The sequence below is a fragment of the Lissotriton vulgaris genome, chromosome 2_1 (assembly GCF_964263255.1).
Source record: "Lissotriton vulgaris chromosome 2_1, aLisVul1.2, whole genome shotgun sequence".
In the NCBI taxonomy this organism is placed as follows: domain Eukaryota; kingdom Metazoa; phylum Chordata; class Amphibia; order Caudata; family Salamandridae; genus Lissotriton; species Lissotriton vulgaris.
In genome coordinates this window covers 1,057,523,165-1,057,549,806 of record NC_141687.1, presented here as the reverse complement: position 1 = coordinate 1,057,549,806, position 26,642 = coordinate 1,057,523,165, and the positions used below count along the sequence as shown (strand labels likewise).

Below are 26,642 nucleotides of genomic sequence, written 5' to 3'. Positions count from 1 at the left end.
TCCTAGTTCTCTTCCAGGGGTATCCTCATCAAAGTCATAAGCAACCCTCCCGCCTCCCCGGGCAAAGGATCTTTATTAATTTGGAGATATTGTTAACCTATTTGTTTTCATGGTTTTTCAGTCTCCGAAAAGAACTGACCCAACTGTCACCCCTGAGGCATAATGGGATACTGGGGGTCATGAATGCCTTAAAGGCACGGTGTCAGTTTTTTGTAGCATGTAGCTACAGGTTAACTTTTCAGTCTTTTTAGACTGTGTTTGCAATGCAGCCTGGGAGCTTTCCAAGCTTTCAAGATATAATAAGAATTTCTACTGCTTTTTCAGCATTAAAACACTTTCAAAACAATTTTTGGTGTTGTTTTTCATGTTTCTAATGCATATGTTTCATGTATGGTGAAAATTCTCTCCAGCATAATCCAGCTCTATTGTGTATTTGGCTGCAATTGCGTGTGTGTGTATATATATGGCTGAATAATATGGAATGCTCAACGATCTCCTTACTCTGGCCCAAACGGAGGCCATATCTCTCAACATCTTTAGACGAACCTTCTTGAAAAAACGCTGATTTCCGAACTTCAGCAAAAAACCATGAGCCCCTCTTGGATTCCTGATAACATTATACCTGTTTCTGTACTATCTGGAGTGTCAAATAGCATTATCCCTGCCTTCAATAGCAAAGTCCAGGCATAAAATTTCAGATCTGGAGCACACAGTCCTCCTTTACTTTTCTTTCTTCGCAACTTCTTCCATGCAATCCTTATACCCTTTGAGGCCCATACAAAAGAGTTCCATTTAGCTTGGATTTTCCTTAGCTGAACTTCCCTGAAGGCTAACGGGATGTTCTGGAATAAAAATATTATTTTGGGCAGCAGCATCTTAATGATATTAACTCGCCCTATTAAAGTAAAGACTATTGATGAGGATCCCTTGGAAGAGAATTTACCTTGCCAGTTCAACTATGGGGAGAACAGGTTCCAGATGCGGAGTTGGAGGCGTTATGGCAAGTATCCTTTGACCTACTATATACCAGTCTCTCGCGCCAATTTAAAGCGCAACCATCTTTTTTCCCTTCACAGAGTATATTGGTCTCCTGCTAGGCTGGCTAAATTTTCTAAAGGCCCGACTCCCTGTTGTCCAAAGTGTAAGCAGGAAAAAGCAGACAACCTTCACATGTTTTTAAACTGTCCTGTTCTAAGTCATTTTTGGGCCACTGTAGCGGAAGGTATGAAAAATGTGTTTAATTTTGATATACAGGTCTGTATATCACTTGTATTTTTGGGTATTTTCGTAACTATGAGGAACTCCCTCAAGATGTAAATAAATTGTCTTTATATTTAATTATTCTGGCACGCAGAGAAATATGCAAACTTTATGTTAAAGATATTGCACCTTCATACCTAGATTGGATAAATGCAATTAAACACACATTGAACTTAGACAAGGCAGTTTGGAAGAGAAGGAAGTATTTCTGGATTCCTTGTATCAATTGGCTCGATAGGATGTAACTGTTGAGGTCCAATGACTATGCCTTTTTGCAGAGTGAATCACCCCAGAATCAGTTCTACAGCCTGGAAAGATAGACTAACTGAATGGACTACCTCTTTTGGTACTTTGTGGGTATCTGCAGAAAGTGGATCCATTAAGATCTTCAGAGTTCAAGGAGGGGTCTATCTGTTGCGTAGTGGGTGGCATGGACTTGGTACTCTGAGAATATCTTCTGGCGTATGAGGACAAAAAAAATAAAAAATAAAAATAAAAAGCTAGCCATAAAGAGAACATTTTCTTTAAAATGCATTACTACGTTTCAACACTATACAAAGGATTAAGCAGAAAGGCATTGGGAGTGACTTTACTCGCCAAAATCTCTACCAGCTTTCAGCTGCAGAGAGCCTTGTCAAACGGGAAGCCAGCACATGTAGTCTAGCAAGAGGTCAACAGAAAGGAGTGCCCAAGGAGGACTTGGGCCAAGTTACCAGTATGTAAAAGCCTCTATGAATGGAAATAGTGGCTCAGTAGAAGTTGGACCTGTCCGAATGCTCTCAGTTAACAAGTTGATTTAGAAAAGGGGGTGGTGATGAACAGAGTGTCTGAATTAAACAGACCACTCTTACCCAGTCCGAAGATCAGGGCTTGATCCATCACCGTTATTTATCTCACTGCCCCATCCCAGCTCAGAACCTGGCTATATGCAAATCAGTCTGTCCCTGGCCCAGTGCATCATGGGAACAGGGCAGACTAAACTACCAAGCCAATTCTTCACCAGAAAGGAGACAAGCTACCGGGGACCGGTTTCTGGCATTTCAGCCGTCTTCGGCCCGGCTTGCTTGAATCCTGATGGAGCAGTGAGAAAGGGACTCATGTCTGAGTATACCCTGCCACACCTGTAGTGGCCAAAAACGATTTAGAAAAGGGGGTGGTGATGAACAGAGTGTCTGAATTAAACAGACCACTCTTACCCAGTCCAAAGATCAGGGCTTGATTCATCACCGTTATTTATCTCACTGCCCCATCCCAGCTCAGAACCTGGCTATATGCAAATCAGTCTGTCCCTGGCCCAGTGCATCATGGGAACAGGGCAGACTAAACTACCAAGCCAATTCTTCACCAGAAAGGAGACAAGCTACCGGGGACCGGTTTCTGGCATTTCAGCCGTCTTCGGCCCGGCTTGCTTGAATCCTGATGGAGCAGTGAGAAAGGGACTCATGTCTGAGTATACCCTGCCACACCTGTAGTGGCCAAAAACGATTTAGAAAAGGGGGTGGTGATGAACAGAGTGTCTGAATTAAACAGACCACTCTTACCCAGTCCAAAGATCAGGGCTTGATCCATCACCGTTATTTATCTCACTGCCCCATCCCAGCTCAGAACCTGGCTATATGCAAATCAGTCTGTCCCTGGCCCAGTGCATCATGGGAACAGGGCAGACTCTGTCCCTCACCACCCCTTTTTGTAAATATTTTTGTCCACCCTAAGCGTGGAAGGGTATTCTCAGATGTGAGACCCTTGCTCATTGCACCATCAGGATTCAAGCAAACCGGGCCGAAGACGGCTGTAATGCCAGAAACCGGTCCCCGGGAGCTTGTTTCCTTCCCAGTGTAAGAATTGGCTTCTGTAGTTTGGTTTGTCCTGTTCCCATCATGCACTGGGACAGGAACAGACTAATTTGCATACAGCCAGGTTCTGAAACTGGGATGGTGCAGTGAGCTAAAAAACGGTGTTGGATCTAGCCCTGATCTTTTGACTGGGTGAGAGCTTTCTGCTTAATTCAGAGACTCTGTCCCTCACCACCCCTTTTTGTAAATATTTTTGTCCACCCTAAGCGTGGAAGGGTATTCTCAGATGTGAGACCCTTGCTCATTGCACCATCAGGATTCAAGCAAACCGGGCCGAAGACGGCTGTAATGCCAGAAACCGGTCCCCGGGAGCTTGTTTCCTTCCCAGTGTAAGAATTGGCTTCTGTAGTTTGGTTTGTCCTGTTCCCATCATGCACTGGGACAGGAACAGACTAATTTGCATACAGCCAGGTTCTGAAACTGGGATGGTGCAGTGAGCTAAAAAACGGTGTTGGATCTAGCCCTGATCTTTTGACTGGGTGAGAGCTTTCTGCTTAATTCAGAGACTCTGTCCCTCACCACCCCTTTTTGTAAATACTCAGTTAACAAGTTTGCATTGGTTTCAACAACAGTCCGATGTAAATCAAACACTTCTGCTGCCACTTGCACAACTCCTATGAAAGATGCACTCACTTTCTTTAGTCAGTGGCAAATATGAAAAGTTTAGCTCACTGACTGGGGATGTACCCATCCAGTTCACTGGCATTTTTAACAGGCCATCATATGAGGGGGAGGGGAAGGGGGGGGGGGGGGGGGAGCCCACTGTCATTGAAGTTCATAATCCATCGGAGCGGGTGAATATATATAAATGCAGGATAAGATGAGCATATGAGTGTTGGTTGATTGGTGTGCCAGTGCAGGGTACGCACTGTAGTACCGAGAATGCAGGGATGTCCGAGTGCAGTGTGAGGAGTGTGCTAGTCTAAAAGCATGGTAAGCAGTGCACCTATATGAATGCTGGGCAAGTAGTGTGCATGCAGGAGTATAGAGTAAGCATGTAGGAGTGCAAGGTGAGCAGCATGCCCAAGTGACTTGAAAGTGAGTGGTTTGTGGGTATAGGGTGTACTTTTGTTTTAGTGCAGGTGTGTGTCCTTATAGGTGAAGGTTGCATAGTGTGCCTACAAGAAAAGCATTGTTCCTATGTGAGAAAAGGGTAAGCAGTGTGCTTGTGTGAATGTACAGCAAGCGGAGTCTCTGAACAGAGGGGGAGTGGTGTGCCAGACTCAACTGTGCCCCTATCTGAATGGAGTGCCTATGTGAATGCAGGGTGTGCGCTTGTTAGGTTAGCAGTGTGCCTGGGTGATTGTGGTCTATAATTTGTGTCCTCATGAGTACAAGGTGAATGGTGACCTGTGTAAGTGCAGGGGCATAGGTGTACCCATGAAATTGCAGCGCTATGGGTTTGTATGAGAGTACAGGATTAGTGGTGCGACTGCAGGGCGAGGGCTGTCTGTGAAAAGCTGCGAGTTGGGTGAGATTTTGGCTGTATGGGAGAAGGGTCTACCATATTAAAGTGAGACCTATTTACACTGCTAATGCTTGTTGACACTTTATCCACAGGTGGAGCATTCTGAACAGACTCATCCGAACCCTGGGCTTTATTTTGAAGCCACTACAGGCAACTGCCCTTCCAGTTGCAGAGGGTTTTAATTCATTTTGCAGTCTATGGAGTCCCTTGTTTTACATTTTTGGTATTTCAATAAAATAAAAAATACACACCTGGAGGAGGTGGGGTGCAGTCTTACCTGAACACCAGGTAATAATTTGAACCTGTAAATGTCGAAATCTATTTAAGTAGTGCACCTAAGGGTTACACTATGTAAATAGTCCAGACAACCCTTATTGGTATACAGAGGCTTTATTTAAAAATCCCAAATTCTCTTGTTGTGGTAGAAGGTGAGCGAGTGTAGGAAAATGCTCCTTTTTGAAATGGTCACCCCCACTTTTTGCGTGGTATCCAATGCAAATTTAGAATAAGTGCACTAGGTTCCTGTTATCCAGGTCCCCAGTGCCAGATTGCTTTCCCGAAAACTGAACGATTGTTCCTCCAACTGCAATACCTTTAGTCCCTAGTAAATTGTACCCTTTGTCTAAGCCAAGGAGGTAAAAGGGGTCCCCAATGGCTGCATCAAGTATTGTGCCACACTAGGATACCCCTCAGCATCAACATGCAAATTGCAATTGCAGGCTGAGTGCCATGGAGCAGAGAAAAGTGAAGACACAAGAAGTAACACCTCTGTGCCATGCCTGCAGACACTGCATGCAGTATAGGTAAGTCGCCCCTTCATCTGGCCTTACAGCCCTGAGGTAGGGTGCAATGACTATATGTATGGAAATATCTGCATGAGCAGATATGCCCCTGCGATGTCAGAGTCGATTCTTACATATTACAAGTGAACAGGGAAGCCATTTTGAGTACATGTGCTGGGCAGTGGTATGTACGAGTTCCCCAGCAACATGATGGCTTCACTGAAACTAGAGATGTTTGGTATCAAACATCTCATTAATAACCTACACTGATTCCAGTGATCAATGTATTAATACATGCACTCAGAAGGCACCTTAGAGGTGCCCCCAAGATAGCCTACAGACCACTAGTGTGAGCTGGATGACTGGTGTAGACCAGCCTGCCACCACCGACAGGTTTCTGACACCCTGCAGGAGAAAGCCAGCACTCTGAAGGAAGAAACAATGCCTATTCCGGCTGGAGGTGATGTCACCTCCCACAAGCAGAAAAGCTAAGTGATCAGCATATCAAGCCAGGAGGCTTCACAGGTATCTGTCACTCTTAATATGCAGCCCAAGGCATCCGCAGACGGAGGAAATGCCCGCCCTGCCCCAGGCCTATGTTGGCACCAGGACAGGCAGGTAATTAGCTGGTCTGGAGGCGTGTCCCCATCTCAGGCTCATTTCACCCCTAAGGTGGGATACCTGATGTGGAAACAACTTTTAGAATTTCCTCATTAATTTTGCGGAATTAGGCTCTCTGGGTCAGGGCTATGCTAACTTCTCACAGGAAGAGGTCATACAGAGGGTGTAGGCCACCTAAAGATAAGTAGCCCACTGGCTACAACCGGTCACTCCCCTTAACGCACCTAAATTGAGTATTTAGGTGGCACCCCTGACACCAGGAACTCAGACTCGGATGATCAAGAAGATGGCAAAGAAGAGATGCAAGTAAAGTGAGAACTGAAGACTGCTGTTGACTTTTGGCACCAAACCCTGCCTGCACCAGTCTAGACAATTGTCACCAGTGACTCATTATGCAGCTGACCAGCTTACAAGAAACCCAGGATACTGCCAGCCCTCTGTAAATTGCCAGTAATCTTCCTTGGAGTAGAGAATCTACTGCCCTGCAGTCCGCAGGCACCGAAAATGCAAAGTCTGATTTACTGAGTTGCAACTCCCTGGGCAGCTCCCAGGAAGAGGACCCAGTGCTTCTGAACGTCATAACTACTCAATTGGTCCCCTGGACATTGACGTGTTTTCGATTGCAGAGCACAGGGTCACTGGCAACCAGGTCCCATCTTCCAGTGCTTCTTCCCTAAAATCATATCCACAACTAGTATTTCTACCCACGTAAGTGATTCCCTGGGCCCCTAGAGCCTGGAGGCTGACTAAAGAGGGTACCCTGGGACACCCACAATAGGACCATGCCACTGCCCCTGCAGCTAGCAAGCCCAGTTAAGGAGGAAATAGACAAACTTGCCATGGCAGCCTGCTTGCGTGCAATGCCAGCCAGCACTGCCTGAAGGTATAGGTAAGTCACCCATTCAGCAGGCCTTACAGCCCTAAGGCAGGGTGCACTATACCACAGGTGAGGTATGCTCCTACAATACTTCAGTCAATTCTTAAATATTGTTTAAGTGCCAAGGAAGCCACAAGGAGTACATGGGTTCCCCAGCACCATGACGGGTTCACTGAAACCAGGAGTGTTTGGTACCAAACAACTACTTGTAATAAATCCACACTGATACCGAAGTGAGATTTATTAAACCATGTACTCAGAGGGCACCCAGAGGTGCCAACTGAAAACCTACAGACTCTGGGGGGGTCACAGACTGGTTTTAGGCAGCCTGACAACACATATAACCAACCACACACACACACACCCAACCACACACACCCCACCACACCACACACCCCACCACACACACACACACACATACACACACACACACACACACACACCCCCCACCACACACACACACACACACAACCACACACCCCACCACACACACACCCAACCAACCACACACACACACACACACACACCCACACACACACCCACACACACCCAACCAACCACACACACCCAACCAACCAACCAACCACACACACACACACCCAACCAACCACACACCCAACCAACCAACCACACACCCAACCAACCACACACACCCAACCAACCAACCACAACCAACCACACACACACACACACCCACCCACACACACACCCACCCACCCACACAACCACCCATCCCACCTACACAACCACGCACACATTTCTGAACCCCCTGGGTGGAGAGCCCCAGCTCTCGGGGACCAGAAACATTGCCCATACTGGGCAGGTGTCATACCACCTCCCCCAGGATGGGCACAGTGCTTGAAGGGGAAGCTTCAAAGGCATGCCACCTTTATAATTAGACTCAGACAGCCCCCGGTTTATACCCACAATTAGGACGGGAAACCTTAGGAAGACTAGGAGATAAGATACCATAACATAATGTGTATTGTAAAGCACACGTTCACCACTACAGGTATCTTGCCGCTGAATAACAGATGTTTGTTGTTACCCAACTCAACGGTACTCATTTTATCGACCTCAGATGGATTAGAGGCTGAGTGGACCTGCCGGGATTTGAACCTGTGTCCATGAGGTCGAATTGACGAAAAGAGAAAGTAGGGGGTGCACAGCAAGTTTAAATGAAGATTTAGAACACCGGCAAATTCATTGATAAGTACCTACAACCATTAGTCACCAAATCTGCTAGTTATATTAGGGACACCACCAATTTCTTAGTAAAACTATCAAAAATCCAACCATGTGACAACGAACCTCTCATCTTCTGTACAGCTGACGTTAGCTCACTCTACACCTCGATACCTCACCAAGGGGGAATCGAGGCAATAGAACAGGTTCTACTCAACAGCAACATTGATACACCCAAGCAGACCTTCCTAATGGAACTGATGATTTTTACTTTGTATCACAGTTATTTCAAATTAGACAACCAATGGTACTTACAGCTATCCGGAATGGCGATGGGCAACTGTGCTGCCCCCACGTATGCGAATGTATACATGGAGAACTTTGAAAATCTACACATATACACCAACACTATGTTTCAAAACCATTCCAAAATGTACGTCCGGTACATTGATGACCTATTTATAATATGGTCCGACACAAAAGCATCACTCAACAAACTACTCACAGAGATCAACACCAAGGATCCCAGAATTAACCTCTCATGGCAAATCAGTGACACGGACATCGTCTTTTTGGATGTCCACATTAAAATCATCCCTCAAGGTTTAGTCACAGACCTTCACAGGAAAAGCACAGACCGCAACACCTTGCATTTTTCGAGTTTTCACCAAGGCTCTCTGAAGAAACACCTGCCTTTCTCGCAAATGTTGCGCGTGAAACGCATTGTATCCAATGAATCTACATTTGAAACACGCATTAAAGAAATGCACGACCGATTCCGCAATCGTGGTTATCCTGAGAACATTCTTAGTGAAGCACAAACCTGAGTGAGCAAAATTTCCAGAGAAGACAGCCTGCTAAAAATAAACAAGCAGACAGACCAACGTATGGTATTAGTTTCTAAATTCTCTACAGCCAGCTCCACATACAAAAAGATCATACATAAACACTGGCCCATACTCCAGATGGAACCTGATTTTCAGGGAATTTTTCAAGATCGACCTATATTCGCTCACACCCGAAGCAGAAACAGAGAGATTCTGTCCAAACCTACTGAGATCATCGTACAACATCGCGGAACCCAACCTTGTCTCAACTGCAATCATTGCAATAGCGTCATTAAAGGTAACAGCATTCAACACCCCATGAAAGGCCACAACATCAAGCTTCAAGTTGACGCTACATGCGACTCCATGAATCTAATCTATGCCCTAAAATGCCCCTGTGGCAAATTATATGTTGGCAAAACAGAACGCAAGATTAAGACCCGTTTAAATGAGCATAAGTCCAACATTCGACTAAAACTTGAAAAATCCAACGTTGCCATGCACTTTGTTGAATCACGCCATACCATCCCACAATTGAAATTCCTAGTACTAGAAATTGTCTTGAAAAAAGAAGGAATTGACAATCATAGACAATTATTGAAAAGAGAACTGGAATGGATTTACCGTCTGCAGACCCTGAAACCTCATGGTCTCAATGACCGTATTGAATATAGTTGTTATCTGTAATATACTGTTTGATGTATTGCTTATTTATGTACATTGCTCCTTCATCCCACACCCGACATTCCCCCGTCTACACTCCCTTTTAACATGGCCACCACTGTTCACTCTATAACTTTCTAACCATCCTCACTATTCCGTCGTCACTTTCCAAAATGCTGCATTAATACCCGCCCACCACCAACTCACCTGACAGCGATCTTCCAGCCGTACGGATAGCAGGTCTGCTACGCGTTACCGTGAAGTAAGTCGTCTCTCGACATTCATTTTCTTTTAGTATACGTTACCCGTTTTCTTGTGAGGGCACACGCGTTTAAATCTCCAGCACTACCCTGTTCCCTATGCACTAGTACCGAGCACTTCTTTATTCACCCGAGCGATGTAAATTGCACATTCTCTCACTTATCTCACTGAACACACCTTTGATAAACGCTTGAACCTCCCCCTTATCTATTTCCTTTTCGCCTTCCTCCACAGCGCTCCGTGACCAAGGACATTTCTGTCCGAAATGCATTGGAGATAGTTCACACAGTAACCTTCATGGATTTATGCTGTTCCTGATATATTGTGAATATCAATACAAAAACTTTGATTGAACCCTTGAAGAATAAACGAACTAAAACTTCTTCCATGTTGTGAATCAAATCATTGATCACCCCCGGAGTGCCTCAATAGGGGATGTATTAGCAATCTCTGCATACACAACCAGTCCATGAGGTCGAACACAGGCCCATGCAGTAGATGCATTAGTCCACTGTGCCCATCTTTGCCAACTGCACCTCTCAGGTGGAGGAGGCGAAGTTAAGCACACTCATCTTGAAGAGGAGGGGACTCCTCCAATCAGGGCTAGGAATATGGCCCCTCCCAAAGGAGGGTGGCATAGAGGGTGCAGTCATCCCAGGTGAGGTGCTCATTAGCCTACCTGTTAGTCCTCTAAAAAGCCTCATAAATCTAGCATTTGGGAGGCTCCCTCGGACCTGGAAGTTAGTTACCTGCGGTCTACGAAGAAAGACGAAGTAGACACTATACAGCAAAGCCTGAAGAAGACTTTTGAAATTGGCCACAGGCCTACCGGCCCGTCTCCACCTTTAAAGAACTTGCGAGAAGAGTACGCCTGTGGTTCTGTCTCCAAGAAACAAACACAAAGGACTCTGGTGCCCTCCGTATCCGCTAGTCCTGCCCAATCTGCACCAGACACCTCCGGCTCGTGTCCCGGCGGACCACCGATGCAGAACAAGTTCCCCTAGCGATCCTGACCTCCAGTCAAGCTTTGGCTGACCCCTCCTGGACTCCACGACTCCTGCAGCCTAAACCCAGAGGCTTCCCCAGACAGCAACCAGCTCCGGTAAGAAGACTGATGATTAAAGGCACCCATGCACCCAAGTCCCTAGGCCTTGGTGAACTGAATGGATGCCCCCCTACGACCCACTGCATCTCTACTTAACTCTGCTGTTGTTGGTCTCAACGGACCCTTGCTGACCTTTGGTCCCGAAGACTGGAACTGTAAGTTGGCTACTAAGCTGTATAACTGCATTACTGTTTCCCTCCATAGGAGAACATTGAACTGTTCAGAAATTGACTTTTGAAAGTGAAATGTATTTTTTATTTGAAACCATACTTACCTTATTGCAAAGATTTTGGTCTTAAAATGAAATACAAACAAAGCTTATTTTTTAAAAATTGGTGTGGATCTCTTCTCGAGTCGTGTCTCAATTATTGGTCAATGTTGTGCAATAAATGTCTTACACTCCTCTGTGTTAGGCCTAAGGCTGCTTGCCCACACTACCACTAAAAGAGCACTTTGGGTTTTTTCATTAAGCCCTGTACACTTCTGGACCCTGTGAACCGTAGAACGACTTTATGGCATTCCTTATACAAAGCCAGCTACCTACATTGGTGATGCAGTGATGTGAAACAAGGCTTTACCATTTATTGTACCACTTGGTTAATAATGGATTTCCTAGAGAAAATCCAAAATTTGCTTTCCTTTTTTTCAAAGGTATTTAAACTAGTCTTGTGGCTTTGGCTAAATCCCCTACTGTTTAGAAATTAAAAGTCTGTAAAGTAGTTAGGCCTTGGTAGTCCTTTTGCATTTTCGTTTTGAGTCCTAATAAGATCTCAACTACTTTAAACCATGGCTGAAAATCCAAGGACCAACCAGGAGCTCAACCTGGCTCCATATGCACACGAGTGACCCAGCTCAAAGAATTCTGCAAGGAATGGAAACTTACCATGACCACTAAAGCCCCAAAAGCACATCTTCAGCAGATGCTGGCAGACATAGACAAGGCCATGGTAAGTAAAAACATCACCCAATGGGGACGGAAAAGAGGATGATTCCCAAGTGGTGGTGAAGGAGGAGGAGGAGGAGTCTGACTCCACCAGTTCCCCCTCAGATAGCAACATCACTGGTGGGAATGACTGGAGGTATCCCAGATGAGGGAGAGAGTGAAGTTGTTGTTCTTCAGAAACTGGCCAATAGAACAACCTTAGAGGCTAAACACTTGGCCATGGAGAAAGAGAGCCAAGATGGGACTAGGGCCCATCCCTGATGGTAGCAAAACAGTAAATACGGAGGTAGAATTTGTTGACTCCTAAATCCCCAAGGAGGTTGTCTCCAAATTCTTCGAGGGTGATTAAATCACTAAGCGGTTCACTGCATTTGAAGAGCCTGTATTGGTAGACAGGTCCACAGGTAGCTGTGAAGTGCTACCCAGTGGGAAATGTTATAAGTGAAGTGCAGGGATAAACTCCTCCCAACACTCAATGAGAAAGGTGCTATGTCCTATGTTCTCAGGAGTGATACCCAGATTGAACGGCTTTGGATTCAGCTCTGAGGAGTATAGGATCAGATTAAGGGAGGCTAAGAAAATCCAAAGCCAAACACTAGGTGGTTGGTTAGATTGTAACAATTTACTTGATTTTGAAGGGTTGTATAATCTGATAACGAAGGAGCACCTTGTGAGTAAATCGCCATCAAAAGAAGCTACTTCGATTCCTGGTAGTTCTAGGTCCACTTCCTCCTCAAGAATTGAGGAAGAAGGAAGACTCCTGGGCAAAAACAAGGGTGACCAAAACTTCCACTGGTGGGGGGGACCAAAATAAAGAGGCCAAACACCCCACCCTCAGGAAAAAGTGTAACCTTAAAAATAACAGTCTTCTTAAGGACTCTAAAACCCTGCTCAGGAGGGTGGGCCCGGAGTCTCTTCAAAGTCTAAGGCTGGGTACCAGGTTAAGAACTGGGATCCCAACAAGGCTTGGTGTCGCAACTGCCAGGCATTAGGACCCTGAACTGGAGTCCCTACATGAAAAAAATAAGAAAAATGCCTCAAGTCCACCTGCAGTTGCTAATGACCAGATGGGATCCCAGGTGTGGCAGGACCAGGTCAGTGACCTCACTGAGGCAACACTAGTCTGTGAGGTAGGGGTAGACTTATCCTGTGCTGCATGGCCCACTAATATGAAATACAGGCAGTTCCCCTTGATTAATGGGACTAGAGTAGAGGCCTTGAGAGACACTGGTGCTAGCATCACAATGGTGGCACAGCAACTGTTCACTCAGATCAGTCACCAATGCTGGCAATGTCACTAAGATGTAATACTTGGGTACCGACCCCTTACATCAGCCAAGGCTTGTGTAAAGTCAGGACACCAACACCGAGGAAGAGAGACCGGCACGTCGAAGAACTTCAGGGACAGTGAGACCCACCTTGTGAGTGGCCCAGCTGTCCTATTTTCCCCTCTTCTACAAGACAAAGAATGAGTTTGTAACCGCCACCACCCCAAGTCTCTAAGCACCTACGCACACGTAATCCCTGGCCAGAGTCCAAGGAAGGTTACAATGCCAACAGGGTTCCCAAGACCCACAGGAGCCAAGTCCAAATTAGGGTTTTTCCCGTCTGGACTTCCATTTGATGCCTGCAGACTCTCTCTGCAGGACCCTTGCAAACGCAAGAGACTCCTGCACCGGAATCAGACTCCAAAAGACACCACGGCACCCAAGCCCCAGAGCCCCAGGAGAGGTTAAACGAAAGTGTCCCTAAGTGCCCTAAGATCTCATGGGTCAAGCCCCTCTGTAGGTTCCCTTTAGTCTTTTGTGACTGGACCAGCCTCCCATTGAAATGAATTGGGACACCTGACACCGCGACACACCTCTGCACCTGGACGCCCCAGAGCTTCCCAAGGTGAAATGTTGGTATGGCCCTGGACATTGCCCCATACTCCTCTTAAGCAAAACACACAAGATGATGGACGGAATGTTGCACAATGGCAAAACATTCACCCCCAGTCACATATCTGGGTTTAATCCATCGTTATTTTGCTCACCAAGCCACCCCAATTCAGACATGGCCATATGCAAATCAGACTGGACCTTGTGCCTCATGGGAACAGTACAGACCGAACTGCCAAGCAATGTCTTCCCTGGACCGGAATCAAGCATCCTAGGACTGGTTTCTGCCTATCAGCCTTCATCAGCCAGGATAGCTCGACTCCAGTGGCTTAGTGAGCATACTCGTCTTACGCCCTGAAGAACAGTCCAGTATATCGCTGCTATTTACCCAAATGCAATAGATGTTTTTCCTCCATAGGATAACATTACCGAACCAGAAATGCAGTGTCCACTTTTGAAAACTTGAAAAATGTAATAGCTCAAAAAGTACTTACCTAATTCCAATGATCTTAGTATCGGTTATATGAAAGTACTTGTTTTTCCCTGCATTGGCGTCGGATTTCTTTATTGAGTGTGATCTCCATTTGTGCGGGTAATAAATGCTTAGAGCTACCATCTGATATGCTCACTCACACTACCATAAAAGAGAGCATATGGGGTGTCATTTGTTTCTCTGTAATTCCTTTGGGGTTTGCCTGGACTCTGCACGGTATACCTCTTTTTGGTATATATCATATAAAGAGCCAGCTCCCTACATGCGGACAACTACCATCTCAACCAGCACCTTGCAACTTTCGACTTTGGCCCACTATGACCGTAAGACCTGAAGGACACCCAAAGAAACGGACCGTAAATATATGTATTCATTCTATGTCTTTTCCCTCCATAGGAAAAGCATAATGTGCAAAGGGGCATTAGGTGAATTGATTCTAAAAATATATATTAAAAAGTACTTACTTGATAACAAGGTTCATGGTATCAAAATGTATTTAAAAATAAGTTATTTTTCTAAATTGGTCTCATTTATTCAAATGTGTAATTTATTGCCTCTGTGAGTACAATGAATGCTTAGCACTACCCTCTGTTAACCCAAAACTACATGCCCACACTACCACAAAAGAGGGAATATTGTGTTATCATTTTTGCCTCTGTCAGCCAATAAGGGTTGCTTGGACTCTTTTCACAGTGTACATCATTTTTGGCCCACTCCTACATTCCTACAGTGTACCTCATTTTTGGCCAGTTTCCTACATTCTCGACTGAAGATAAGTAGAGGCAAAGGACCTCAGAACCATCAGCAGTTTTGTTTTTCCTGTCCTGGTGTGTCCGGGTGCAAAGGTGCTATTTGCAAGGGTAGCCTTAAACACTACCACTGAAGTCAATGAGGAAACCTATGACAAAAAAAAGGCTCCAGTGGGGACTGGGGGACCAGTCTGGTAGAACCCAAAGGTGGGATCGGCTCTTGAGGGTCTCTGGAGCAGCAGTGCATAGTTGCAGGCTCTGATTCGGGCTGTGGGGCTTGGGTCTGTCTGGATAGTCGTTTGTGATGGAGGCTCTCACTTTTTCGGCAATGGCCTCTCTAAAGCGGAGCTCCCACATCAGTAGGTCTGTCTTGGCGGTGTTGGTGTCCAGGCTGAACAAGCCTTGGCTACTGTAAGTGCTCCCGTGTCCAGGGTATTGGTGCAGGATAGCTCCTAGTGATCCTGGCATCTCCAAACTTAGTGTGAAGACAGATCTGACCTTCTGTAGCATGGAGAACTCCTCTTGGGTGCTGCTTCCTAGGTGGGCCCAAGGGTCAGCAGAATGGTGTACAGGGTTGATGCGGCTGGTGGCTACAGGGAAGTGGATCCTCCAAGATGCTGGCTGGTTGGTGAAATTCTGGCAGCCCTCCAAGGCTCTGGGAGGATGCACAGCTGCAGGAGGAGTCAGGTCTTTGCACCAGTCGGGACAGGAGCAGGAAGGCAGGGTTTGGTGCCAAAGTCAACAGCTCGTTTCTGCGGCTCTTTGTCCTCCTCCTCCTTTCAGGCAGGCGAATCCGAATTTTAGGAGTGTTAGGTCGAGTGAAGGGTAGTAGCCAATTGGCTACATCCCCAGAAAGTCACTACACCGCATATAAGCCTTCTTCCTGTGAAGTGGGCGTACCTCTGTCCCAGAGTTCTTAACTCCACCAAAAACAAATGGTGGAACCCTTCTTTCGTGGAGCACATCAGTCAGCCCACCTAACGTGTATGGCTAGCTTGGTAATGAAACACGCTTAATTGCATAATTAATTTCCCTCCAGTCCTGGCGCCAAATGTGGATAAGGGCAGGAGGTGGCATCTCCCATGTCTGGGGGAAGCTAGGGCCACATATTGAAGGTGGCAGAGGCTTTGAACCCCTGGCCTTGATATGTTAAATCACTAGTCATCTTGCTGGAGGAGGTGCGAACACCTTCCTCCAAAGCAGGCATGGTTTCTGGCCTCAGAGCAAGGGTTCTCACATGCAGGGGTCAGAAACTAGTTTGCCAGTAAACTAGAGGTTGGCAGGTTCAGGTGAATCTTTAAAGTGTTCTCTGGGTGCATGCCTTAATAAATCCACTACTCGCGCCAGTAGGGATTCATTAATAAAAGATGTTTGATACTGAACACCGTAGGTTTCAGTAAAGCCATTATGTATCTGGGAACTTGTGATGAACAGTGCCCAGTACATGTACTTAAGGGTTCCCTTTTCAATTGTATCATCGAGTAATTGAACTCGGCAGCTCAGAGACATATCTGCCCATGTGAGTGTGCAATGTTGTGTTTTCACACATGGTTTTCACTATGTCGCACAGCCTACAATGGCAGTATAAAAAAAATAGTAAATTGATATTTGTATAGCGCACTACTCACCCGCAAGGGTCTCAAGGCGCTTGTACGAATACCGCTGTGGAACCCATCCTGGCTTTCCCTGTGAGGCGTCCACTCCTGGGCACCCCCAAGGTGGAGGCCAGGCATCCTTAGCGTTGTGGGGGCCGTTGTGGAGATTAAGCAAGCTATTGCCCAGAGTTGCAGAGTGGGACTCCATGATTGGAATAGGCACCGAGGCGAGAATTATCAGGTCTGTGGAATTTTGAGCCCAAGACCCACCGAGGCGGGGAATTGAACCCTGGTCCCGGGCTAGACCTCTGCATCAGGGTCTGCCGCTCTAATCATTGAGCCACACTTCTCCAGTATGCATGGCATTTGTAAGGGGGTCCCTTAGGGTAGCATAGGCCATGCTGCAGCCTTTAGGGATTAACTTTAGTATACATGTCCTAGGTACCAGGGGTATTATTTCCTAGGAACTTACAGTGGTGTTAAAGGGTGTACCAACTGCATAACAATTAGACCACTATCTTCTTTTAGGGGAAACGCACTGGCACTGGGGCCTGGTTAGCAGTGTCCCAGTGCAAATCAGCCAAAAAACATCAATACCAGTGGCAAAATTTGGGTACTCAAGAAGGGGCACCTTCCTACAATAAATATATCAAAGATCAAGTGCTGGAGAATCCTTTTCTTTTTGGAAGGTCTCTGGAATGGGACTCTCAAATAAATAAGTCAATGTGAGAAAATGGGAAATTATGTTAGAGGGAACAAAGCGATCTTACACAACAGTGACTAAAATGTGTTTTTCTGCACAAAAACGTTTCCTTATAACCACTGACAAAACATCAATGTGAAGTAAGGATATACATGTTTGGGGGATATGTCAACAAGCAAACAGTTACTGTTTTAAAACATGCTTCAAGGCTACCCACATATGTTAGCTCAGAAGAAAAAGTTATGCAATTAATACAAAGGTATGATAGCAAGCAGATATAATACAATTTGGTGTACTGGTAGATTCTAAATTATTTTAAGCATCATAATGTTGAGATGTATCATGCTGTTAACTATGTTATAAATGAAATTTTGTAGATGCAACACCTCAAACAAGCACTTCAAACGGCTATCTCATAGATAAACCCGCTTGCTAATACTTATTTTTTTAAACTGTTAGGAAAAACACAAAAAAACAAAACTTACATAGTAGCTTCTACTTTGATCATGGCTGAAATAAAAAAAGAAACATTATTTAAGCAGGACAGCCATTACAGACAGAAGAGAACATTTTACTACAAAGTTTGTTTCACAAACATTCCTTGTCATGAGTCCAAGTGAGAGAATTACAAACAAACAAAAAGTGTGCAGGTCTGTATCCAACCTGATGGACAGTTAGGTTACCTTTATTACACAGTTACTGGTCTTGATGAGGTTTCCATATACAAGGGTTAAGCTGGAAGAAAGGCCATGCTGATCACACCATGCAGGTCAGGGGCGGGGTTGTAGGGTATTCTACTGGTTTACCAAGAATGAGAGGTCTAGACTAAGGTACAGATGTAGGAAAGTGCACCTTTTCTGATATGGTCACCCCCACTTTCGCCTGGGATTTGATGCAACTTTGACTGAAGTGCACAGAGTGCCTGCTAACCAGGGCTCCAGTTCCAGTGCTCTCCCTAAAGAACAAGTTACTCACCTTCGGTAACAATTTATCTGTAAGAAACATTAGTTCGTTATAGATTCCTTACCTTAGAATTACCCCCAGGCGTCAGACTGGAACTGGAAAGTTTTTCGTCAGCAGTACCTCTACGAGTCGGAAGGTGGCGTCAGTCGGCTCTGCGTCCGTCGTTGGTGTTGTGGTCGCAGAGATGATGTCACAGTAGCTACTTAGACACCCCTCTCACACGCGGACGACAGTTCTGTACACTACCTTCCACACCAGAGACTCAGAGCCATGCAATGACCACTGGTGCACAAAACTAGGGCCCTGAATGGATGTCCTTAACCCTAGAAATCAGTTTGCAGAAAGGGGAGGGTGGGTGAGGCGGTAAGGAATCTATAACTAATTAATGTTTTACAGCTATATCGTTACCAAAGGTAAGTAACTTGTTCATCTGAAAGAAACAGATTAGTTATAGATTCCTTACCTTGGAATAGACACCCAGGCATTACCAACCCCAGGGCTGGGTCTGCGAACCAAGATCACACCAGAAAGTCCTGGAGAACAGAAAGGCCAAAGAAGCAGTCTCTCCAGACTTGACTGAAGTTGGAACCTCTGTCTAACACCACCTCCTTATGAAACCCTACCCTGGTGAAGACACCCAGGAGGGCCTTGGCTAATGCAGGAGCTGTAGTAACTCTAAGGGGAATTGCTTCAGGGTACCTAGTAGCATGATCCACTACTACTAGAATGAATTGTTATGTTGGGGGCATGGCTTTGGCAAAGTTGGGATGCTGAAGTGGGAGGGGGGAGGAGGGGGGGGTTTGGGGACTGTTCCTTTTACATCACTGTACTTGAGACGCATTGCGAGCTCCGTAACACTGACATTATTGCCGCTCACTAACTGTTGTGTAAATGTCTGTACGCTACAACACAAGTTCGAGCAGAATAGATCAACCACCATGATCTGCCACTGTGCTGATGACCACTGATATGTTCCGGTCCACTTGCCTAAATTTTATCACCTGGAATGTAAGGGGCCTGAATAACTAAGAAGATACGTCATATATTTGCTTATTTCAACCGGTTGAGGGTAGATGTGGCGTTTCTACAAGAAACGCACATTGCAGCTAATACTGTAACCACTATGCGGGCCAGATTGGCTGAATCGGCACACCACTCACAATACTCCTATTCACGCGGAGTTAGCATTCTAATACGCAAAGGGGTACACTTTGAGATCACGAATGTCCTGAAGGACACAGAAGGCAGAAGCGTAATAGTTGTAGGCACTGTCCGCATTCAACACATGGCATTGATTAACACTTACGGCCCGAACACGGATGACCCTGCGTTCTTCAACAAGATATGGCACACCATCACTGATTTACAGGTCACAAACCTTTTGTGGGGTGGAGATTTCAACATTGCTTTGAGGGATGGGATTGACCGATCGCCAAACACTACCGAACCACACAAACAGGCACGGGCAGCACTGCAGGACGCCATGGCGGATCTATATCTTAGCGACCGGTGGAGAGTCCGTCACCCTGCTAACACTGAAGCCACGCATGTTGCCGCGGCGTACAACAGTTGGTCTAAAATGGACTACTGGCTGGGTACAAACAACACATCGCTATGGACTGCTTCCTTGAAGCACTTGCCACGCACACTCTCTGACCACAACCCTGTTTTGCTGTCACTAGAACTGCCATATTATGTCCCACCACCGTTTACATGGCGGTTTAACGCCAGAGCCCTACTAGACACGGTATACACGGACACTATTCATAAAGCGATTGTAGAATGCTTTGACCATAACCTTCCCACTACGGATGATCCAGGGTTACTATGGGAGGCATTCAAAGTAACGATTAGAGGCACATGCACAAGCACCACGGCGGGCATACTTAAAGACATCAGACAACAAATCCATAGCCAAAAGAACAGACTACGCACACTACAGCACAATTATGAACACACACGTGATCCCACTATGTTGGGGGAAATCCAATCGGTCTTGACAGAATACAAGCAATATGCTGCGGACGAAGTGAAATACATTTCGAAACCCAAAGTGGCACGAATGTACGGTGAGGGGGGTAGACCGGGCAGAGCTCTGGCACAGAAAATCTGCACTGGACAAGTACCACAATATATAGATACGATCAAAGACTCGGAGGGCACCCCCAAACACGACATAAGGCAAATTTTAGATGAATTTATGTCCACATACGGCACCCTGTACGAGTCACAAATGACTGTCAACAACGGCCATGTTGAAATACATGGAAGACATTGAGATAGCGTGGCTAGCTGACGCTCATAGGGAATATTTGTCCCGGCCGGTAACAGTGGAGGAAGTCACTGATGTCATTAAAAGTCTCCCTAATGGCAAGGCGCCAGGCCCTGACTGGTTCACAGGTGAATTTTATAAAAACGTTTGCGGACCTGCTTGCCCCACACCTTGTGAGACTGTACGGTGCGGCGCATGAGGCGCAAACACTTCCCCCGTCACTAAGAGAAGCAATGCTGATCACTATATTAAAACCAGGTAAAGAACACGATCGCTGCGACTCTTACAGGCCACTATCGCTTATAAATGTTGACACTAAAATCATTGCGAATCTCCTTGCAGCTCGTCTTAAACCCCTGATGCCCCTCTTGGTGAGGCCAGACCAATCGGGATTCATCACAGAAAGATCCACAACACACAATACACGCACGTTGTTTGCATTGGCACACTATGTGACACCAGAGACCAAGGCGGTGGCGTTGCTTTTAGACGCTGCTAAAGCTTTCGACACGATTGAATGGCCCTTCTTGCATGCAGTGCTAATACGTATGGGCTTCCCTGTCCTGTTCACGCAGTGGATCTTAATGTTGTACTCTAACTTAACGGCCCGCATAAAAGTGAATAAATAGGTTTCTGACCCCATCCAGATTTGCCATGGCACTAGACAGGGGTGCCCCTATCTCCCATGTTATTTGCCCTAATCTTAGAACCTCTGCCGTGTAAAATCAGACAGCATCACCACCATTCGGCCCTCCAATTCCCGACACGCCCTCTCCATATCTCCATCTATGCAGATGACATGGTGCTGTATGTGAGAGATCCAGAACAGCACCTCAACTCACTGTTACGGGAATACATAAAATGTGGCCAATACTCAGGACTGCATATTAACTGGACTAAGTCCATTATCATTGCGTTGACGGACAGTACGCTCCCATTTGCACTGGACTATCCGCTAGAGTGGCAGGAGGAACCCACACGCTACCTGGGGGTTTTCTACTCTATTTGTGTGCACAAGCGCAATTTGCGCACTACTGGTATCACGAAATACCCTTCATGTCCCACATTGCAGTTGAGACGGGAGACGCCTTCCCGATACCCCTAAAGGCTATACTGCCACACAAAAGACCTAGGCTACATGAACGGGATATAAACACAATCGACACAACTAATGAGGCCTGGCAACTGATGGGTAAGAAGGAGGGTAAACTGCCCTTATATGCACCGGCACTGCCTCTACCACACCACCCGGCACTCTCGCTTACCCAAGAACAAGTAGGGATGGATCTACTCCGACAGGCGGGTATAGATACAATGGGAGATCTATATGTTAATGGGACATATGTGCAACTAGCGGAGCTTACATACATTAGCAACCCCACACTATTATTTACCTTCACGTACTATAGACTGCAGCAAGCAATGAAACTACACTATCAAACGTATCCTGCAGAGCCACCACAACTAACATCCCTGCAGTTCATGTTAACTGTGCCCACCGCAGCGAACATAGTGTACAAACTATACTCCAGATTACAGGACGACATTGCAGGTAGCACTGAGACCATGAGACTCAAATGGAACACTGCCATACCAGAACCCTTAACGGAAGAGGAGTGGTTAACCACATGCATGCTGGCCACCATGTTGACCCCGAATGGGAATTTGAGGATCATACATTATAAATACTTACATCAAATGTACTATACACCATATAGGCTATATAAGTGTGGACTGACTATAGATTCTAGATGTAAGCGATGCAGGCAGGAGGGGGCGGATTTCATACACCTGGCGTGGCAATGTTTGAAAATTGCGGACTATTGGATGCAGGTGACTAATGCACTAAGTGATATGCTGGAGACGCAAATTGACTGTACAATAAAGGTGTGTTTGCTGGGCCTGGTACCATATTAGGGCAAAAAAGCGGAAATTTTGTGTTATTGCTCTCCTGATGGCCAAATGCAGAGTCTCGATGCACTGGAACAGCAGGCGATGCCCAACGGTGCAGAGTTGGCTGGAGGACATGGTCTATTGTCAGGATACACTGACGAAGTATGAAGAAGAACTTCCACTCAGGTCCCGCCCAAAAGATTATTGGTCATACTTACGCACCTACCTTAACACACACTCACTGGAACGAGATACGCAAAATAAGGACGATCTATAGATTGTAATGCGACTAGACTAAAGTTGTAATGACACGGTTGATAGGAGGGAGAATGCTGTGGTATAGTGATGTAATTCTTACTGGGTTTTTTTCCCCCTTTTTTAAGGCTATTTTTAGCCTCCTTTCTCTGCTATTGATAAGAGATATATGCAATTAAAAGTTTTTTCACTATTCAAAAAACTGTGAGACACCAACTGCGCTGTGCAGCATATGTCCTGTATATATGCAAACTCTATGACACCTGCAACCCGGTTGACGGCTATCCCATTGTATCAACTACTACTAGAATGAATTTGTTCCCTGAGGCTGTGGGAGGTTCAAGTGGACCCACAATGTCCACACCTACCCTTTCAAAGGGTACCCCCAACCACTGGCAGTGGTATCAGGCGGGCCTTTGGGTGGCCACCTGTCTTGCCACTGGTCTGACAGGTAACACATGAGCTCACAAACTCCTTAACCTTTTGGTGCATCTGGGGCCAGTAGAAGTGGCTAAAAAGCATTTCCCAAGTTTTGTTCTGCCTCAGATGTCCAGCTAGGGGGATGTCATGAGCTAAAGTTAGGAGGAACTGCCTGTACTTCTGTGCCCTCCCACCCTCATGGTGGCTCCAGGAGTGGGGTTTCTTGCCTCAGCATACAGTAATGCCTCTTCCCAATAAGCTCTGTGGGTACCACTGACATCTCCGTGTGCTTCTGAAACAGCTTGCTGCCTCAGGTTTTCAAGAGTGGGGCTGTCTCGCTGACCCTGGCACAGCTCTTCCCTAGTGGGTCCCCCTGGATCCAGGAGTCCAAGCTGGTAAGGCTCAAGCTCCATGGCTCAGTTCCCTCTAGGATTTCCAAGTCCTCTCCCTGAGGAGAGGTGTCCTGAAAGGCTTGCTGCGTAGAATCTGGTCCCCCAGTCTTCTTGCTTTTTCTCTTGGTTGGTTGGGCCATACTTTCAGGCTCCAAACCTACTTGTTCACCCTTCTTTTTGCTCTGGTTTGCAACCACACCAGTCTAGGGATACCCAGCATGGCTGCCTTGGTTATTTGCTCAACCTCAGCCCTGCTGAGGTTTCCAGGTCATTTCCAAGCAGACAGTCAGCTGGCAATTGTGGAGAGACCACTACCAGCACCATATACTCTTAATGGCATCACTGCACTTACAGTGCCCAGTAATGGCCCTGGGTACTGTAGGGGCACAGGGCTCAGGCACCTGTGCCCACACCACTGGCATAGGGCACCCAGCTAGAGGGGTGGCTGATGTATGCCAGGGCAGTGGGTTTGTGGGAAGGGCAAACAGATGTGTGCCATGTCGACTCTTTGCTTAGATCTGCACCTAGAGACTCCGCCTGCGCAGGCATTGTGTGGGTGTCAAGGTACAGGGCCACTAAGGGTGGCACAGTAAGTGCTGCAGCCCTTAGTGGTCTTCTCTGGTCACAATGCCCTGGGTACCTATGGTACCATTTACTAGGGGCAGACATGTGTCCAGAGATGCCAATTGGGTTTAGGCTTTAGTATAGTTTTTAGGGCAGGAACTCAGGCCCTGGGTTCCTGATTGGCAGGGACCAAGGGCACACCAAGGAAAAGGGCTTAAGGTATCAGGCAATAAGTGTGTGTGTGGGGGGAGGGGGGAAGGAGGCGGGAGGGGTACTGCAACAGAAACTCACTTTCTCACACCTCAATTCCTTGAAATTCAAGTGCAAGTAAGGCGTGAGTTCGAGCTCCTCAACCAGGTCCATATTATCTCCACTACTAGCTGGGTTCTGTTGAGACATTCTAATCTGACAGTTCTAACCATCTACCCTAACTATAGTGACTTATTTTTCTCAAATTCTAATGGGACTTAAGCAAGGCCCTACCAGACTTTTAGTATTTTGGAAAAAACTATTTCAGAATTCTGAAGGCAATTATGAGTTCTGTCGTGAGATCAGATGGTAACCAAGTAGTCCAACAAATGCAAGTTGGTATCCCACCGCTGATCCACCAATGTGAGAAAGTGGCTCTGTATATACTGGACCAAGATAAGGTCCACAAACCCCAGGTCCAAAACACAGGTTAAAGCCAGGTGTGACCTTACTCTCTAAAGTGGTAGCTTGGTCGAGCAGTAAGGCAGTACCAGAGGACAGTGTAAAGCATTTGTTGTACAAACTCAGTCAGCAAAAGGTATCATAATCTCAAAGACTGAACTCCAGGCCAATTGTTCTTATGTCAAAGATATAGTTGCATTTTTAGAACTAACAGGTATCAAGCTATACTGTTCTCAATATGAGAGGTCTCAGAAGAGTACTTTGCAGAAAGGCAATACGTTTTGTAAACACAATAGGTACAGGGGTTGCAGTAGGCAACACAATTCTAAACACATTTTAGCATTGAGCTCAATGGGTTTTTCTATATAAATACAACTGATTACTTTGTAGATTACTCTGGTAGTTCCAGGACTGGACCCTAGATTTAGTCATGGGATATAAGTTGAAAACAGTTTAGTAAAAACGTTTTAGTTCTTGCAGGGATTTTTAAGGAATATAAAGCTATTTTAAAAGTTCACACTTAGAAACTTTACAATGAAAATATGGCAATGTTATCCAATGGGAGAAAATTCAGGTTGCAGTTCAAGTACGATCTCGTTACTTTAGTAATCCAGTACTGGGCTCCTAGGTCCAGCACTGGGGTCTCAACTTAAAACAGGTAACTAATTAAGTTTCAGTATTTGGTATGATTTTTAAAGAGTATTTCAAGTTTTCAAAAGCAGACAGAAGGAATTTCACAAAAAAGCCCACAATGGATTCCTAAGGAGATAATTCAAGTTACTAGTAAACCAGAGTAGGATTACTTTTGCGGTTCAGTTCTGGGCTACAAGATGCAGTACTGGCTTCTCTCCTGATCACAGGTGAGTACTTCGGAATTAGGTTGATTTTATGGGAATATTTTAAGTTTTCAAAACTTCACACTTAAAAGATTTTGCGAGTCAAACCAGTCAATGTTATCCAATGGCAGGTAAGTGAGTTATCAGTTTCCAGGTGAGTACTCGACTGGGGAAGTTAGGGTCCTAGGCATAGACTATGGGGTCCCCCAGGGTCAGGTAGGTACAGTTGGTTCACCCTCAGCGGCACAGGGGCAGCCAGGTGCAGAGGTAGTTAGGCCCAATGTTATCCAATGAGGGGCAGGGGGCCTCAGGTTGGTGGCTGCTGGCTAGCAGGCCACACGGCTGTGGGAGCTGGGCTCCTGGTGTCTTGCTCAGGGCCAAGGGGGAAGTAGGATAGGACAAAGGTTGCACAGCCAGAGACACTCGAGCGGCTGGGTGCAGGGTGCTTTTGAGCCGTCGGGCGCTCAATGTTATTCAATGGGAAAAGTAAAAAGGTAACAAAGGCTGCAGGGGAAACGCCTTGCCTGAATCTGCTGCGGGACGCTCTGGGACTCTGCTGCTCTGTCCGCATTGCTTCTTTGTGGACTCGGACCCGCCGTAGCGCCTTGCCTGAAAGTTTGCTGCCTGGATTGCCTGCACAGGCGAGGGGAGAAAGTCATCAGCCTCAGGTGTGTGCGCTGCAGGGACTCGCTTGTCCAGGAGTCCCTGCGTGACCCGAGTCAGCTGGTCTGCGCACCCTGAGAGCCCCGCCCCCAGGCTGGTAACCGGGATAAGTGCCCTCCCTCCGTGGCACCTGTGGGAAACGCCTTGCCTCAATCTGCTGCGGGACGCTCTGGGACTCTGCTGCTCTGTCCGCATTGCTTCTTTGTGGCCTCGGACCCGCCGTAGCGCCTTGCCTGAAAGTTTGCTGCCTGGATTGCCTGCACAGGCGAGGGGAGAAAGTCATCAGCCTCAGGTGTGTGCGCTGCAGGGACTCGCTTGTCCAGGAGTCCCTGCGTGACCCGAGTCAGCTGGTCTGCGCACCCTGAGAGCCCCGCCCCCAGGCTGGTAACCGGGATAAGTGCCCTCCCTCCGTGGCACCTGTGGGAAACGCCTTGCCTGAATCTGCTGCGGGACGCTCTGGGACTCTGC

The 26,642-nt window shown here is 46.5% G+C and overlaps 1 protein-coding gene across 4 annotated transcripts in view; it reads right to left on the bottom strand.

Moving 5' to 3' along the window:
• Positions 1–26,642, bottom strand: part of PRPF40A (pre-mRNA processing factor 40A) — a 963,502-nt gene that overhangs the window by 809,206 nt on the left and 127,654 nt on the right. For all 4 annotated transcript variants that reach the window (XM_086956681.1, XM_086956683.1, XM_086956684.1 and 1 more), the window contains exon 10: positions 17,751–17,775. In XM_086956681.1, the coding sequence (XP_086812807.1) occupies positions 17,751–17,775 (25 nt within the window). The remainder of the gene's footprint in view (positions 1–17,750; positions 17,776–26,642) is intronic.